Source organism: Rhinolophus sinicus, chromosome 2, assembly GCF_057876585.1.
Source record: "Rhinolophus sinicus isolate RSI-liver-muscle chromosome 2, RSI-T2T, whole genome shotgun sequence".
NCBI classification, from domain to species: Eukaryota; Metazoa; Chordata; class Mammalia; order Chiroptera; family Rhinolophidae; genus Rhinolophus; species Rhinolophus sinicus.
In genome coordinates this window covers 75,595,018-75,613,261 of record NC_142502.1, presented here as the reverse complement: position 1 = coordinate 75,613,261, position 18,244 = coordinate 75,595,018, and the positions used below count along the sequence as shown (strand labels likewise).

Here is an 18,244-nt window from a genome sequence, read left to right as displayed (position 1 = left end):
AGGGTCATTCATTGTACAGAGACAGACGTGGCTATAGTAATGTCAACAGGTTGTCTGCTAATGTATTTAAAGGCAGCACAACTAAACTAAGTCACAGAAGTGGATCTATGGTATGGAATCTCTCTTTGTTGAGGTAAAAGCAAATATTAAAGCAAAGAGTTAGGCTAAAAAGAGGAAATGTCAATCTATGCTTGAAAAGAACAATTTAATGAATTAGTTCAGTTATAGGTTCAACCATATTATTTGGTATCAAGATTCAGAAAGGGCAGATTATCAGATTCTTGAAAAATTAAGTCATCCAAAATTGTTGAGTTCTATAGTCACGTGCAGTGCACAATCACATTAGAGCATAGAGACTATTGTATGTAAATGATTCACAGTGCCCCACACTAATTAAAGAGATAAAAGCAAGAATAATGTCAGCATCATGGTGACATAAGATGTTCCTGGTTTTTGTCCCACCCACAACAAAAGTTCAGCATACATCCATAAACAAAAGTGACTTCGTGGGAGCTGTGGGATCCAGCACCATACATCAGGGGACCCGGGAGGAATCTCGCCACCTGTGCATCAGGTAGTAGGCACACAGACCTCAGTCCTGACTGTGGATCCTACAGTGACCTATTAACCAGCTCCAGCAACTTTTCGTGACCCTCTGGGAGCCCTGGAGAGCACTGACTAAGACCATCATCTATGCTCGAGAGAGCCTTTATGGAAGTTCAGGTTTCCAGAGGAGAAGTTCCAGCACTCCCCTGGAACACAAAAAATACAAATTTGGACACATTGGAGGTCCAGCAAGAGATACAGCTTGTCTTAACTCACACCGCCCCTCACCCAAGGTGGCACCTCTTAGGTCCAGGAGAGCCCTTCTTTGCCTGTGATTTCTCCTACAGGGGAAAAGAAGAGCAGATGAGTGAGCACCCACCTTCCACAGCTGTGCAGGACACTGCCAGAGAGAGTCATGTCTCTCTCTGACCCCATACAGAGTACTAAATTGGAAGCTCCATGACTAGGGATGGGAAGAGATAGGAGAGCAGCAGATGGGACTCTCAAAGGTATTAAGGAATGTGGATCCTACTAACTACATCACAGAGGTCATCAAGACATCTGCCTGTGAGCTGTTGGGAAAGCCTCACCTGCAGATACCCCCAACTGGCCATGAGTACCTCCATCATCCCACATGCATCCCCCACACAGCAGGTGGCTCCCTATCTGCACTACCAAAGGCAGCGGTACAGCAGTGAAAGCAAGCTTTGGCAAACCTGTATCTGCAAGTTAGGGATAGACCACAAAATTGAGCTGTATCACCACCTTTGGGAAACTAAAGATAGGCTGTCAGCACTTGGCCTAGTGCATTACAGGTTGGAGAGAAGCTTAAGAATTCTGCCATAAGAGGAAGCAAAAAGTGTAGATCAGGTGTGTCTATAGAAGGTCTAAGAAAGCTGCAGAATCTCTGGTAGGGCTGAAGAAAGGTATTTCTGCCCCAAAGAGAGTTAGTAAATACTGAAGGAGGTGACTCCATCTTCAAATGTGAAGATAGCAACACAGAACTCAAAGTATCATAAAAAGTCAAGGAAACAACATCACCAAAGGATCACAATAATCTGATCCAAAGATGTAGAGGTCTATGATTTGCCCCATAAACAGCTGAGAATATCTGTTGTAGGGAAACTCAGTGTTTTCTTGTAAGAAAACACAGGAAAGATGATGCAATAAAATCAGGAAAGCAATACACAAACAAAATGAGAAGTTTAATAGATGTAGAGATAGAAATTATAAAAAGAACCAAACAGAAATTCTGGAGCTGAAGAATTCAGTGAATGAAATGATAAATAGTCAGAGAGTATTCACAGTAGAATGGACCAAACAGAAAAAGAATCTGTGTGATAAAAGAGAGGAACTTGGAAATTATCCAGTCAGAGGAAAACAAAGTAAACAGAATGAAAAAGAGTGAAGAAAACCTTCCTGATCTATAGGATACCATCAAAAGAAACAATTTGCAAACCTGGAGTTCCAGAAGGAGAAGAGAGGAAGAAGGGGGCAAAAAGCTTATTTAAAGTAATAATTACTGAGCACTTACCAACTATGGGAAGTGACCGGGGTATCCAAGTACATAAAGCTCATAGGTCCCCAAACCAACTAAACTTAAAGAAGTCCTCTCCAAGTCACATTATAATAAAACTGTCAAAAATCAAACACAAGGAGAGAATCTTAAAATCAGCAAGAATAAAGAAGATTGTAACCTACAAGGGAACCCCCATAAGGCTATATCAGTGGATTTATTAGCAGAAACCTTACAGACTAGAAGAGAGAGTGGGATAATATATTCAAAGTGCTGAAAGTAAAAAACCGCCAACCAAGAATATTCTATCTAGCAGTCAATACACTTTCTCAGATGAATAAAATTCTTGAGGTAATTCATCACCCTAGACCTTCATTACAAGAAATGCAGAAAACAATTCTCAAGCTGAAATAAAACAATACTAATTATAACGTGAAAATAACAATGCACCAGTAAAAGTAAGTATATAAATTCAGAATACTTGAATACAGTAATATGGTGGTGTGTTGACTATTTAAATCTAGTATAAATGTTAAAGGACAAGAGTATTAAAAATAACTATAGCTACAATAATTTGTTAGTGGATACACAATATGTAAAGAGGTAAATTGTGACATCAAAAAAGAAGAAAATCAAAACTTATCACCATAGAAAATCATCAGTTCACGAAGGAAGGCAGCAAGATAGGAAAAAAGGAATGAGGGAACTATAAAACATCCAAAAAACAATAACATGGTATTAGTAATTCCTTACATATCAGTAATCACTCTAAATGTAAATGGATTGACTGCTCCAATCAAAAGTCATAGAGTGGCTGGATGGTTAAAGGAAAAAGAACCAACCATATGCTCCCCACAAGAGATTCACTTTAGCTTTAAGGACACACACAGGCTCAAAGTGAAGTGGTGGAAAAAGATACTCCATGCATGTGGAATCCAACAGAGAACAAGGATAGCTATACTTGTATCACAAAAAACTAGACAAGTCAAAATAGTAACAAGAGACAAAGGTCATTAAAGTAAAGACAAAAGGGATCAAAAGGGATCATAAGGTAAAGACAAAAGGGAGCTATTCATCAAGAAGATCTAACAATGTAAGTATACATGTGCTGAACATCAGAGCACCTACATATATTAAGCAAATACAGATCTGAAGGGAAATAGAAAGCAATACAATAATGAAAGGGTCTTAATACTACACTTTCAACAATGGATAGATCATCTGGCCACAAAAATCAACAAGGAAACATTGGATTGAACCATACTTTACATCAAATAGACCTAACAAACATAAGAACATTCTATCCAACAGCAGCAGAATACCATGTTTCCCCCAAAATAAGACCTAACCGAAAAATAAGCCCTAGCATGATTTTTCAGGATGACGTCCCTTGAACATAAGCCCTAATGCGTCTTTTGGAGCAGAAATTAATATAAGACCTGGTCTTATTTTGGGGGAAACACGGTACATATTTTTCTCAGGCACACACAGAACTTTCTCCAGGATAGATCAATTGATAAGTCAAAGTTCAAGTCTATGCGAATTTAAGAAAATTGAAATCATACTGAGTGTCTTTCCCATCACTATGGTATGAAAGTAGAAATCAATTAACAGGAGGAAATCTGGAAAATTCACAAATATGAGGTCTGACAATTAAGTTCGTGAACTTGTTGCAACAATGTTGCTAACCTGTTTTGATATCAGAGGGATTATTCATTATGAATTTGTACCATCTGGACAATTAACCAAGTTTACTATTTGGAAGGGCTGAAAAGGCTGCATAAAAAAGTTAGACAACCTGAATTTTTTGGCAACAATTCATGGCTCTTGCATCATGACAATGCACCAGCTCACACGGCACTGTCTGTGAGGGAGGTTTTAGCCAGGAAACAAGTAACTATTGGAACACCCTCCTTACTCACCTGATCTGGCCCCCAATGACTTCTTTCTTTACCTGAAGGTAAAGGAAATATTGAAGACATTTTGATGACATTCAGGACATCAAGGGTAGTATGACGACCACTCTGATGGCTATTCCAGAAAAAGAGTTCCAAAATTGCTTTGAAGGGTGGACTAGGCTCTGGCGTTGGTGCATAGCTTCCCCTGGGGAGTACTTCGAAGGTGACCATAGTGATATTCAGCAATGAGGTATGTAGCACTTTTTCTAGGATGAGTTCGCCTAACTTAATTGTCAGACCTCATAGACAAGAAAAAGAAAAGGCATCCAAAACAGAAAAGAAGAAGTAAAATTATCTTCTGGTCAAAGATGATACATGTATGAGCTTTTCTAAAGACTCAACCAAAAACTGTTGGAATTAATCAGTAAATTCAGTAAAGTTGTAGGACATTCAGTAAAGTTGTAGACTACAAAATCAACATCCAAAAATAGTTGTATTTTATATACTAACAATGAAATAACGGAAAAACAAACAAAACAATATTCACAATAGCATCAAAAACAATAAAACACTTAGGAATAAATTTATCCAAGGAGCTGGAGACTCTGTACGCTGAAAGCTACAAGACTTTGATGAAAGAACTCATCAGAAGAATTAATATTAATATGTCCATACTACCTGAGCTATTATAGATTCAATGCAATCCCTATAAAAATTCCAATCACGTTTTTCACAGAAATAGAAAAAAATAATCCTAAAATTTGTACAGAACCATAAAAGAGCCCAAAGAGCCAAAGCCATCCTGAGAAATGTGCAAAGCTGGAAGCATCGACATGTCCTGATTTCAAACTATACTACAAACCTACAGTAATCAAAACAGTGTCGTACTGGCATAAAAATCAACAAGTAAATCAATGTAATCAAATTGAGAGCCAGAAATAAACCCTCAATGTCTGACAATTAAGTTCACAAACTCATCCTAGAAAAAGTGCTACATACCTCACTGCTGAATATCACTGTGGTCACCTTCGAAGTACTCCCCTGGGGAGCTATGCATTGACGCCAGCACCTAGTCCACCCTTCAAAGCAATTTTGACTTGGTTAACTGTCCAGTTGGTACAAATTTATAATGAACAATCCCGCTGATATCAAAAAAGATTTGTAACATTGTTGCAACAAGTTTGAGAACTTAATTGTCAGACCTTGTACTTAGGAGTGGAATCGCTGAGTTGTATGGTAACTCTATGTTTAACTTTTTTAGAAACCTCCAAATTATTTTCCACAACAATTGCACCATTTTACATTCCCACCGGTAATATACGAGTGTTCCAGTACCTCCACATATTCACAAACACTTGTTACTTTATGGTTTTTCGTTTTTGTTATTTTTATTATGGCCACCTAGTAGGTTGCAAAATGGTGTTTCATTGCATTGTGGTTTTGATTTGCATTTCATTAATGACTAATGATACTGAGCAGCTTTTTGTGTGTTTGTTGGCCATTTGTGTATCTTCTTTGAGAAATGCATATTCAAGGAAATATTGTATTCAAAGTCCTTTGCCCATTTTTTAATTGGGTTGTTTGTCATTTTGTTATTGAGATGTAGAAATTTTTTATATATTCAAAACGACTCTTGTCTGATAGATGATTTTCAAATAGTTTCTTCTATGTTTTGACTTTTTACTCTCTTAATAGTGTTCTTTGAGGCACAGAATATGAGGACAGGAAGAAAAGTCTTAAACTCAAGTTTTCCCAATACAAGGGTCTTATAAATTAAGACCCTTCAGCAGTTATTTTCATGGTAAAATTTTTAAATGATAAAACTTAACCCTTTTTTAAATTGAGAGAAAGTTTCATGTTTATGGCTGCTACTAATACAGTTTTCTTAGAATCATTAATTTATTACACGCAGTGGGAAAAATCCACATGGCAAGTGGGAGAAAAGTTTTTTGTAATCTAAATTTACTTAATGTATATATCCATGTTATAGTAGACTCTTATGTCTGATATTGGTATATATTTGATTTTTTTTTAATTCCTAGTCCTCAGATGCCTAACATAAAACGTTTACATTCAAGACATCTAAATTTTATAAACTCAAATACAAGCTTCTTGAATTATCATTGGTTACTTATTTTGAAAACCAGGCATAAAAAAGAAAACCAGGCATGAAATCTAATATCTGCCTCTTCTGTTTAAGAACTTAACAGGTGACAAAAGTGAAGGGGAATAAATGTTGATGGCTTTAATTAATATTGGCATATATACTCATATAAAGTGAGATGTTTTCCCCTCTTAAAAAAATTATCCTGCAAAAAAGAGAAAATTACTTCTTATTTAAGTTTTCACAAACATTTTCATGTTACTGAGTGCTCTCTGAACTTTATTTTGAACACAAAATAAGGACAAAAACCTATTGTCTTTAAGATAACAGGAAATAAAGTCAAAGATTAGGGTAATATGAAACATGGTGACAAATGAAAGAAACAGTCTCCTTAAGTGACTTTAAAAAGAGCATGCCAAAACAAAATGCTCAGAGAATGCAGTCACTAAAGTGTTTATCTCTGAAAAATACTTAGTGAAGGCATATTAGCTTGAAATACCTCAGTCAGTGATAGTGTTTTAGATGCTTTTACAAGTTACTAACAAAATCAATAAAAAAAGGGAGTCAAAGATACGTACTCACATTTAGTCATTATTCCTAGGAATTCAACTTTATACTGGCAAGTGTCAAATGTCAATGTAAACCAACTTTGTAAAGATTCTCTAAAAACCGAAACAAGTTGTTATGCTATGGCGATCACGAATAGACCCTTACCAAACTAATGAAAAACAAAGTTTCGTGTTATACAAATGACTTGGCATAATATCTCCTGTGAAAGCATTATACATGGATTCAAAAATAGCTGTATCTCAAATCACTTGACCTAAGTGAGGATGATGTTTGTAGTTGAATTCAATCTTCCTGAGAAATAAGATCCGGCAATAAGATCCAAATAACCCCAGAGTTATATGATCTAGGAAACTTAGCAATTCATTTTTGTCCTTGATCAAAGTGAGACAGGCAAATAGACCACTGCCCAGTGTTAGTGAAACACAATAGATGTTACAAACTACACAGCCAAGAGACAGGCAAAAACATGAGAGGAGTAGAGCATGGATGTAATTACGCCAGCCTACTGGGTGTTAGACTATATTGTATTTATCTTCAAGTAATGAAGGTTTGTTTGAACTCCGTCTTTATCACTTACAAGCTATGTTATCTTGGACAGGTAATCAATTTCTTTGTGTCCATTTCCTCACTTATTAAAACTCTACTTCATAGAGTTTTTATATGGTTTACATCAAATAATGGAAATGCAATGCTTAGCATAGAGCCTGATAGGTAAGAAGTTGTTAAGAAATGATAGCTAGGGGGGAATTAGGAATGGTAGGGAGAGAAGGAAAAGCAACTAGCCAGTTTTGCAGGCCCAGCTCCAATTTCAGGAATCCATATGACTTAGGGCTGCATTTCTTCAGACTTCATAGCCCTCAGGTAAAACATCTCTAGTAGATAGATAGGCAGGTATTTTTTCTCACTTTTTCCTTAGTGTTAGAGAGGGAGAAGAGGCAATTGGACAACATCTGAAAGTAATGACACAAGATGCATCCTTCTCAGAGATGCCTTGTACCTTCCTCTCCCCACCTCCCTCATTAATTTGTTCCTCTGAAGAGCCTAGCTCATCTGCTTAGGGAAACAAGCTTAATAAGTCAGAAATTCAACTGGCCAGATCTTGATACTGAGTCAAATATATCGCCAATTTATTGTATGTTTAAAACCAAAGAAACTTAAATCATGTTTCTCTTTAGAAAAGAATCTTAGATGTAATATAATTTCAAAATGTAAAATAATGTCTCTCTTTTCTCTGTGCCCTCCAAACAAAACGTCTTATCCATCTCCTTACTGTTGCTTCATTTTGCCCCAATAGCTGATAAAGCCTTTCTTAGCATAATTAGAAATGAAAGGGTAAAAATGTAAATATGATGGAAGAAATATTTAATTAGATTCAACCAGCATTTATCAAGTACTTGTTTCTGGGACATACCGGTAGCAAGATAAATGTTTCGGGGATAACAAAAATCATCAAAATGTGGTTCCTACTCTAAAGAACAATACACATTAGGGGAGAAGACAGTTCACATATACAATTATTTTAGGGGAAAATGTGGTGAATGCTATAATGGCAATTATAATAGCTTATATTTATATACACTTTTCAGATTTAAAACTGCTCAAAATAATCTCATAGTAGAACAGGTATTAAGTAGATTTTGAAAATGAGTCAGCCGAGGCTCAAAGGTGAAATGCCCAAAGTCACAGTGCCAATAAGTCAGTCAATTCAGCTGGCTTATACTTGATGCCTGGCACACAGCATGGGGGAAGTACTAGCTGATTCTGGCATTTATCCCATGTGTTGGGCACTATTCATGGGATTGGGCTGTCGTGGTGAATAAGACAAACACGTCCCTGTCTTCAAGAAAGATAAGTGGTGGATCTATGATATAAGCCTAAATTTCTCACTCTACAGTCTATTGTTTCTTTTATTTCATGCAGTACCAAAATATAGTGCCCTGGCAATCTCCCTGAAGAGGGATATTAATTCTCACAGGGGTGGTCGTGCCTAATGGAGGGAGTTATTTTCCCTACCATCCCATGCTTGATTGGTATTTTCAAATGTGCCACAGTATTCATACCCCCTTTCGGAATTTTGCAGGTACGCAGATTTTCTGAAGCATTCTTTTGTTTTGAACATCCAAGAGATGCTGCCATTGCATACCAGGAACTTCAGTGAGTAGCATGAATCCGAAATTAAAATGATTTTATTGCCTTTTACATAAGATACCTATCTCAGAATTTATCAGTGACAGAATATACAATATTTAAAATGCAGGAAATAGGAGAATTTGATGTTCAGACATCCCATTTAATTCAATTGGGTTTAATCTTGCGAATTACTTCATGAAAGACCCATACCTTATGTAAAGCATATTGCACTGTTACCCACTCCCTCCCTGTCTCGTCTGCTGTGAGCTTGGTAGTCCCATACAGCTCTGGCTCCCCTTCTATTTGGCCACCTTGTTGTATCTTTATTTTCACAGGTCAGAATCTCTTACATTCATTGTTACATATTACAGATTTTCATAAGTAGTCTGACTGGCATTGCCTTCTGTTATACAAATGACTTACAGTTAAAATAGCCAGAATAGATGCCATCCATTTTTCACTACTGAGTACATTCAGATCAGTTTTCTTTGACTTTATAGAATAATTTGAGGGCATTGTACTGAGCAAAAGAAGTCAGACATAAAGGAGTCTATACTGTATGATTCTGTTTACATGAAGTTCTGGAACAGGCAAAACTAAGGTGAACAAAGTCGGAACAGTGGTTGTCTTGTGACTTGGGCTGGGAGTTTGTCTGGAAAGACATGAGAGTACTCTCCTTGTAGATGGAAATATTCGGTGTTATGTATCCATTTGTCAGAATTGTACAGCTAAGATTTGTGTATTTCAGTAACTGTGAATTTACCTAAAAAATAAACTATAAATAATAATGAGTGTGGGGGTAGGTAGTGAGTGAGGGTATAGATAAAACAAGAAGGGCAAAATGTTAGTTGTTGAAGCTGAGTGATGGGGTTGATTATACTATTCTGTTTACTTTTATTTGTTTGAAATTTTCCATGAGAAAATGTTCTTTAAAACAAACTCTTTTGTACTAGAAAGTTATACACTTTGTTTTAAATACCCGTTAATTGTATTCATCAAAATGTTTTAAGTAGAGCAATAGCCATGGAACACATTTTTTTTTTTCCAACACTATCATCAAATCATTAATAGGCATTTGAGCTTTTGGTATTTCTCTTATATGCTATTCTTAGCAAATTAGGAAGTTCAGACATTAAACATAGATAACTCACTTTGAAGTAACATTTAAAAGTATAGGAGAATATAATAGAAATTAAACAATTTATCAACAAACCATAATTTTATAAGCCAATAATTTATTGTCAACAAACCACAATTTTCACTTTACCAGTTTTTATTTCTGACCAAAGAACTCTTTCATAAGGAGGTTACATTTTGAGGAAGGGGTACAGGAATGAGGAGGGGAACGGGAATGGGTAGAGTCTATAAGGTGGAATTGGGTGTAATTTTTAAAAATTACAGTCTGACTTAAGAAATATTTTTCAGTGCTCAGAGTCATCTACAGATGTGCACCGCTATCAAAAATACTTCCTTCTGCAGTTCTCTTCCACCCCTACCTATTGAATGTAGTGAATTAGATGGAGATCTCAATTCATTACCTATAATCTTTGAAGATAGGTATTTAGATTCAGTTATTGAAGGTAAGTATAATCTAACTAAAATATGTAAGCTGTGTGTGTAATTTTCAGTATATTCTTCCTAATATATCTAAAACCATTCCCTAATGTGGGGACATTTTTCCCCTCCAGTTTTATTTATTTTTGAGGATATTAGAAAGTTATAGTCAGAAAAAGTAGACTTAATCATGTGAGTTCTCCCACCTTGTTTTAAACCTGAATTTTTTTTTCTTTGGATAAAAGACTTAGATGCACCCTGGATGGGAATTCAGAATCTTCAAAGATCAGAGTCCAGTAGAATGGATAAATATGAGACTGAAGAAAGCTCTGTAGCTGGACTTTCTAGCCCAGAGGTGAAAGTCAGACCTGCTGGTGCCTCCAGTTTTTGGTATACAGAAGGTGAAAAGCAGCTCACAAAATCTCTAAAAGGAAAGAATGAAGAATCAAATAAATCCAAGGTTAAGGTCACTAAGCTCATGAAAACAATGAAACCTGAAAATACAAAAAAATTAATAAAACAGAACTCTAAAGATTCTGTGGTTTTGGTAGGCTACAAATGTTTGAAAAGTGCAGCAGCAAATGATCTCTTTAAAAGCTTTGAAGGCAATCCTTCACATAGTCAGAAGGATCCCACAGTGTGTGGATATAATTGTGACCTAAAGACCTACGTCAGACAGACAAGTCAAAAGGAAGCTAGCTATTTGCCAACTAATACAGAGAGAACCGAACAAAAGTCTCCAGATATTGAAAGTATGCAACCAGACCTGTTTGATCCTTTGAACTCTGGCAGCCTAAATCTTTGTGCAAATTTGTCCATTTCAGGTAAACTTGATATCTCCCAGGACGATAGTGAAATTACACAAGTGGAACACAATGTGGCAACCCGAAGTTCATCAGACGATTGCCATGATCATCAAACAAACCCATCTTCAGGCGTTAGAACAATTGAAGTAAAGCCCTGTAATAAAGATCCTTTCAGTGGAGAGAAAATAACTGTTAAAATAGGACCTTGGACAGAGCTTCGACAAGATGAAATATTTGTGGATAGTTTACAACTACCCAACTTTGAGTCCTTAGAATCTAATGGTAAATCTAAATCTATAGAACTAACACTTGAAAAGGAAGCTTTGCAGGACACAAAGTGTCGTTCTGTTGGAGAATCATTAGCTAAGTTAAGAAGTAATCAACCTACTTCTACAAAAGAATACCATGTTGTAGTAAGTGGAGATACAATTAAGTTGCCAGATATTAATGCCACATATGCCTCATCTAGATTTTCAGATTCAGGTGTTGAAAGTGAACCAAGTTCTTTTGCAACACATCCAAACCCTGATGCAGTATATGAAACTGTGCAAGGGCAAGGTCCTTACAATAATGAAAGATTATTTCCTCAGCTTTTGATGAAACCTGATTGTAATACAAAATTTTCATTAGGAAGTCATTGTACTGAGAGTACAAGTGCTTTAAGTGAAATACAGTCATCTTTGACATCCATAAACTCTCTACCTTCTGATGATGAACTGTCACCTGATGAAAATTCTAAGAAATCTGTTACACCTGAATGCCACCCAAGCGATAGCAAAACTATATTAACAACTCTAGAAACAATTGATTTGTCAAAATGTGATGATGCTAAAAAATCAAGTATTGTTTTGCAACAGCAGAGTGTCATATTTTCGGGGCATTTGGACAATGAAACTATAGCAATACATTCCTTAAATTCAAGCACTAAAGACCCTTTACAATTTGTTTTTTCAGATGAAGATACTTCCGGTGATGTGAAAAGTAGTTGCAGCTCCAAATCTAACTTGGACACTATGTGTAAAGACTCCCAGAGTCCTGATAAATCTAATAACGCTATAGGGACAGCAATTGCATTAAATTCAAAACTTGTTTGTTTAGGCATCCCTTGTGTTGTTTCAGGTTCCATTTCTACTAATACAGAAGTTAGTGAAGATAGAACTGTGAAAAGAAAAAATAGTGATGCATTAGATCTCAAGCAAATAAATTCAGAAACCCCTACAGTTAAAAATGAAACTCATCCGGGTATAAGCGACCCTTTTTCAGCCAGTCCTGATATGGTAAAACAAGGGCTTGTGGAAAATTATTTTGGCTCTCAAAGCAGTGCGGATATTTCTGACACATGTGCTATTAGCTACAGCAATTCAGTGAGCCCTCAAAAGGAAGCTTCTGAAAAAGGAAGTAGTAATCTTCAGGAGGAACAGGGTAAAGAGGACGAGGAGGAAGAGCAGGATCAACAAATGGTTCAAAATGGGTATTATGAAGAAACAGATTATGCAGCTTTGGATGGAACAGTAAATGCTCACTGTACAAACAGAGATGCACTAGAAGAAGAAAGACTTATAAAAGCAGAACAAATAAACAGTGAATTTCTGAGGGATGGTATAAATATGCCTACTGTCTGTACTTCGGGTTGTTTGTCTTTCCCATCTGCACCACGAGAGTCTCCTTGTAGTGTTAATAAGTATTCTTCTAAAAGTAAATTTGATGCCATTACAAAGCAGCCAAGCAGCACTTCTTACAACTTCACTTCATCAGTTTCCTGGTATGAAAATTCACCAAAACCTCAAATACAAGCGTAAGTAATGGAGCATGAGAGCATGTGCTCCTGAATATACGTAAAGATATTTATTTATTTATTTCTCTGATAACATATATATTTCATCTTCTCTGGCTTGTGTAATACAAAAAAGTGATTCTTTGAGTAACTATCTAAAATGGAGAAATGAACTCATTTTACAATTTGACAGACCTGTAGTTTCCTGTGTGATTGTTTTTTTCTATAAGCTAGACATTCCTGATATAAATTTTCCATTGGTAGTTTTGTTAGAAATATGGAATAATCGAGGTTAAAACCCTTTTTTCATCAGTGCCTTATTTCTCCCCCGTTAACTAACTCCCAGACAAAAGTTAGGTTTTACAAGTACATCTGGCTAATATGGACAATATTAGATGATGACTAAGAGGCTAGCAGTAACTTCCTAAACCTACCAGACTCAGGTAGCCTCAGCTAAATCAGTGATTTCCAGAATTGAGATTTCATGGACCAGCAAAAAATCCAGAAAAAATTGATGACATAGTTTTACTAGCCTGCTACTGGTTCTCAAAATATTCTACTACCTTACCCCAGATGGAGTTATAATCCCTAGAGTGAAAGGTCTGGTCATGTCAACAGTAGATTTTAAAGTTCCCAAATTGTTCTGATTCGTACACATAATTACGATCCATGGTGCCTAAAGCTAGTGAAACCAGTGAGGTGATAACAGCCCATTAAAGAATTACCTCCTCTGTGTACCTCAGCTATTCCTGAATCATTAATGAAAACAATGGTCTATGTGTTTCACCCAGTGCGTCCTACTCGGTTTAGTGTAGCTTCTTTTAGTTTTACTTTTATGCATCCAAATGATACAATATTACCAAAGTTAAAATTTTTGATGTTTGCAATCTCCGAGTTGATTAATCCCTCATTCCAAATGAGTGTCTGCCACCAATTATATTTAGTCACATCCCCTCCTTAGTTCTGCTTCTTCTTGTTGCTATTTTTAGACTACCAATACAAAAAAAATACAAATAATGTAATCTACTGAATACTATATAACTACCGTTCTCACTGTTACACTTTGTAAAATAGCTCCTTCCCTTCTGTTTGTGTAAGATTAAAAAGGAGCAGAAAGGACAAGATTTGATTACAGGATAAACATCAGTCATCTTTCCAGTGCTTCTCCCGGCTTTTCTATGCATACAATATAAAACTTTGTATGAAGCATAACTCCACCCCAAATATTTTCTTAGTTGATTTCAGATTTAAAAGAATATGTTTAAAGTGATTTCAGGTTTAAAATATTCATTGTATTTGATCAGAATATGTATTAAAATTGTAAAGAAAATTACTCTGTTATTTCTAAATTGTTTAGGTGATCCCACATATTTTGATTAGTTTAAAATCACATATTGCTGGGTTTTCTTTTCTATGAAAGTCCATAAATTCAGCAGATTGTCTTTTTGGTTCTACAAACTGAGTATAATACTTTGTAAAGAGTATCTTTTATAATATTTTGCTTCAGCTTCCTTCAGGCAAGAGAAGAACTGAAGCAACTGAAACTGCCCGGGTTCATGTACAGTGATGTGCCCCTGCTGGCGTCCTCAGTGCCGTACTTCAGCATGGAAGACGAGGACGGCTCTGGAGAGGGTGTTCATCTCATCGTCTGTGTGCATGGTTTAGATGGTATGAAACAGCTGGTGACCCAAAGCAACTCAATGGTGTTCTTTTCCTCATAGATCTCATTTAGTTTTATTTCACCTTTAAACTGAAAAGAAGATTTTTTAAATTGCTTAAACAAATTGAATCTTAAATATATTTTAAAACAGCAATATGCTTAATTTTGCTAAGCATCTTATTAGATTTTCTTTTAAGTAAATTTTCCATGGAATTGACATCCATGTGCCAGCAGTTTATTTAACTTTGGATTTTTCTGTCTTCTCTCTGTGTTTTTTTCCAGCTGTCACCTCATAGCAATCATTTTGTCTCCCTTTGATAGTCTTCCTACTTTCCTTTTAGCTTGAGGCTTTAAACCTGACGGACTAGAAAAATCAACACCTGAAAATTAAAGATTCACTGATTAATTAGAGTATACTTTAAATTCTAAATACCTGGTTTTAGTGCTATGGTTTTTTGTTATAGATGGCAGCTATTTGGGTTACTCAGCAGACTTTTTTTCTTGATTAGGAGTTATATTAAAAGATACCAAATATGTCTAGACTAGTGGGGTGTTACTGTATTATGATGTTATTCTGTAAGAACAAGTTGACAAAAGGTTTTATGGATTGTAAAAATACTAAATACAGTTCTGAGCTAGTAAATGCTCATGAAATTGAGATTTTTCTTTAAAAAAACAACAACAGCTGACTCTCAAGAAATGAAATACCTCCAATACTAACCTCTTCCACCCCAATAATAATATTTTCAAATAATTATCCTTCAGAGAATCTCTGGCACATTCATCTTTGAAATTTTCTAGAAACACATTATCCCTATGTTATATAAATTGTTGCAAAATAATAGAAAAAAAAGACTGTGTACAGCCCATTTTATTCCTTGAAGTTAACCTAACCTTCTTACCAAGTAGGAAAAACATATCACACCCATACCCCCAAAAACAGTAGATCAGTTTAACATAAATACACTTAATAAAACTAACAGTATTGCAGAAATTTAATTAATTAATTTTTAAAATGTCCGAAGAACCCTCTAGCAAATAAGATTTAATTCCCAGAATGCAAACATAAGTAAATATAAAGAAATTTATTAATAAACTATACTACATCAGCAAATCAAGAAAAAAACTATTGAAAAAAATGCAGTATTCATTCCCAGTTATGACAACTAAGCACTAAACTAGAAGCCTTCATTAGCACTAGCCATAGTGCATTAATATGATTAAGCATATGTATTCCCAGCCAGTGGAAAACATATGCTTAGTGGTGAAACACTACAGGTGTCCCTTTTAAAATCAGGAATAAAACAGTTATATCTGTCAGTGCATGAAATATGTAAAAGATATAAATATTGGAAGGGTAAAGTAAAAATTCAGCAATGGATGATGACATGTTTATATTCGTAAGTAAACCCAAGGGATTATAAATATTTTATATTTCTAGATATCTTCTAAATTAGTAAACTATCCTAGTTTATTTAAATGGATTTTTATTTCCATACATATATACCAGTACCACCAAAGGAAAGTGATCAGATTAAATCTAAATCTAAAATGCATCTAGAGTAGTGATGGTAGGCAGTACTTTAGTCAGTCATTCACAACTACATAGGAAGCATGTACCTGAGTGAGTGCTACCAGTGAAACAAGTGCACCATTAGAGGGGAACGTGAAAGCATCGGTGTGACCAAAACCTCCTAAGGAACAAAATTGTTGAACGACATTGTCTGGCTCATAGAAATAGCTTTGCAACAAAAATTGAGAACTCTTATTTCAGACTGGATTGTCTATTCAAAATTGGCACATGCCATAAACTTGTCTTTGAGAACTGTAAAAATATATGATGATGCACTTTATACCTTTTACTTTATCTCATCCTTTAGACATAATTTTTCATTTTCTTCATTTTCTAGGTAACAGTGCAGATTTGCGATTAGTAAAAACTTATATTGAACTTGGACTACCCGGGGGAAGAATTGATTTTCTTATGTCTGAGAGAAATCAGGTACAACATCAGTGTTTTCAGTGGAAGCAAACATTTTTGTACTAGTTTCTACCTATTACTTGCTTACTACAAAATGTCTGTAGTAGTAGAAATAATTTTTCTGATTTCTATAAAATTTAACGTTAATACATTTCCCAAAAAAATAGAAATGATTTACAGGTCAATTTATGAGCTCTTCACATGAGCAAAATTTCTAGAATTTCACATTTCTATGAAAATATTAACTAAACCATTATAAATAACCTTATGTTAAATGTTGGCAGTGAGCTAAACAAACAACTAAGTGAAATGTTATTAAGAACTTTGAACCTTTTTTCCCCTAGAAACTCACTCTTTTTGCTCATTTTAATACAATGACTATTACTTTCACACTAACGTCTCTAAAAAAAAAAAAAAAAGACTGGTCTTAACCGTGTTTCTAATGCCTAAACTAAACATAATATTTATATTCAGTTTTTCATGTGATTATACAAATTCAGTATATAATGTGTCTGTTTTGCTTTTGTTTAGAATGATACTTTTGCTGATTTTGATAGCATGACTGATCGCCTTCTAGATGAGATAATACAGTATATTCAGATATATAGTCTAACACTCTCAAAAATAAGGTAACTTTTATAATATTACACAACTGTTTTTATATCTCTATGAATTACAGAAAAACTAAACAGAATTTATGATAGTTTTGTTGTCCTGTTCTGAAATATAGGAGACCACAGCTGAATTTAACTTAAAGAGAAAAAAAATTAAAAGATTTTGGGAAAGGCCACATATTACATGATTCCATTTATATGAATTGTACAGAATTAGCAAACATATAAAGAGATGAAGGTTAGTGATTGCTTAGAGCTGGGGGAAATGGAAAATGCAGGTAGTGATAGCTAAAGGGTACAGGATTTCTTTTTGAGGTGGTTGAAAATGTTACAAAATTTCTCGTAGTAGTGGTTGTACAACTCTGATTGCACTAAAAACCAATAAATTGCATACTTTAAATGGACGACTTATATCGTATATGAATTATATATCAAAAGCTGTTAACAGAAAGAAAGGTTATAAGGAAATGGATATACTCATATATTAAAAAAGAGACAATAAAAATATTTTTCACAGTTTCAGGACTATACTTTGTGAGTCAGGTTTCTACAAGCAAGAGATGATGATCAACATAAGCTCATTATTTAATCAGATACTGTGGATAGACGTGGGAAAGAGAAAAGAATTTGTTTCTTCTAATCCATTACGAATTAAATAAAAAGTCAAAACTAATATTCCTGCCTCGAAAAGAATGGAATAAACTGACTACTTTCATATCCCAACTAGGTTAGAGGAAGAAGCTGACTCTATACTGTAGGCTTTTATAGCATTTGTTTCCATTCTAAAGTAGAGTAGGGACTAAGAAAAGAGATAAGCAGATTTGTATTTGAAATCATTTTTTAAAAACAGATTTCTGTTAAAAATCAGAACATGATTTTTAATGCAAGTTTATTGAGGGGAGGAGAGATTATTTTCTTGTTCTAATTAATCTCTCCATTTATAGAATTTAAAATGTGGTTTCTTTACTAAATTTTCTACAGTGATCTTGTATTCCTTTTATTTATTTATGATGAGAAAGTAATATATTATTTCAGTTTTTTCATTCATCCACGAAAAGTATGCCCTCTTTCAGTTGAGACTGGCAGTTAAA

General features: G+C 35.0%; 1 protein-coding gene across 11 annotated transcripts in view; it reads left to right on the top strand.

Moving 5' to 3' along the window:
• The window catches only part of FAM135A (family with sequence similarity 135 member A), a 113,547-nt gene that overhangs the window by 79,324 nt on the left and 15,979 nt on the right, over positions 1–18,244 (top strand). For 6 of the 11 annotated variants that reach the window (XM_074333159.2, XM_088795631.1, XM_019749327.3 and 3 more), the window contains 6 exons: positions 8,715–8,788; positions 10,190–10,344; positions 10,564–12,919; positions 14,406–14,566; positions 16,469–16,560; positions 17,071–17,168. In XM_074333159.2, the coding sequence (XP_074189260.2) occupies positions 8,715–8,788; positions 10,190–10,344; positions 10,564–12,919; positions 14,406–14,566; positions 16,469–16,560; positions 17,071–17,168 (2,936 nt within the window). The remainder of the gene's footprint in view (positions 1–8,714; positions 8,789–10,189; positions 10,345–10,563; positions 12,920–14,405; positions 14,567–16,468; positions 16,561–17,070; positions 17,169–18,244) is intronic. The other 5 variants (XM_074333162.2, XM_074333161.2, XM_019749332.3 and 2 more) reach the window with 2 other exon arrangements.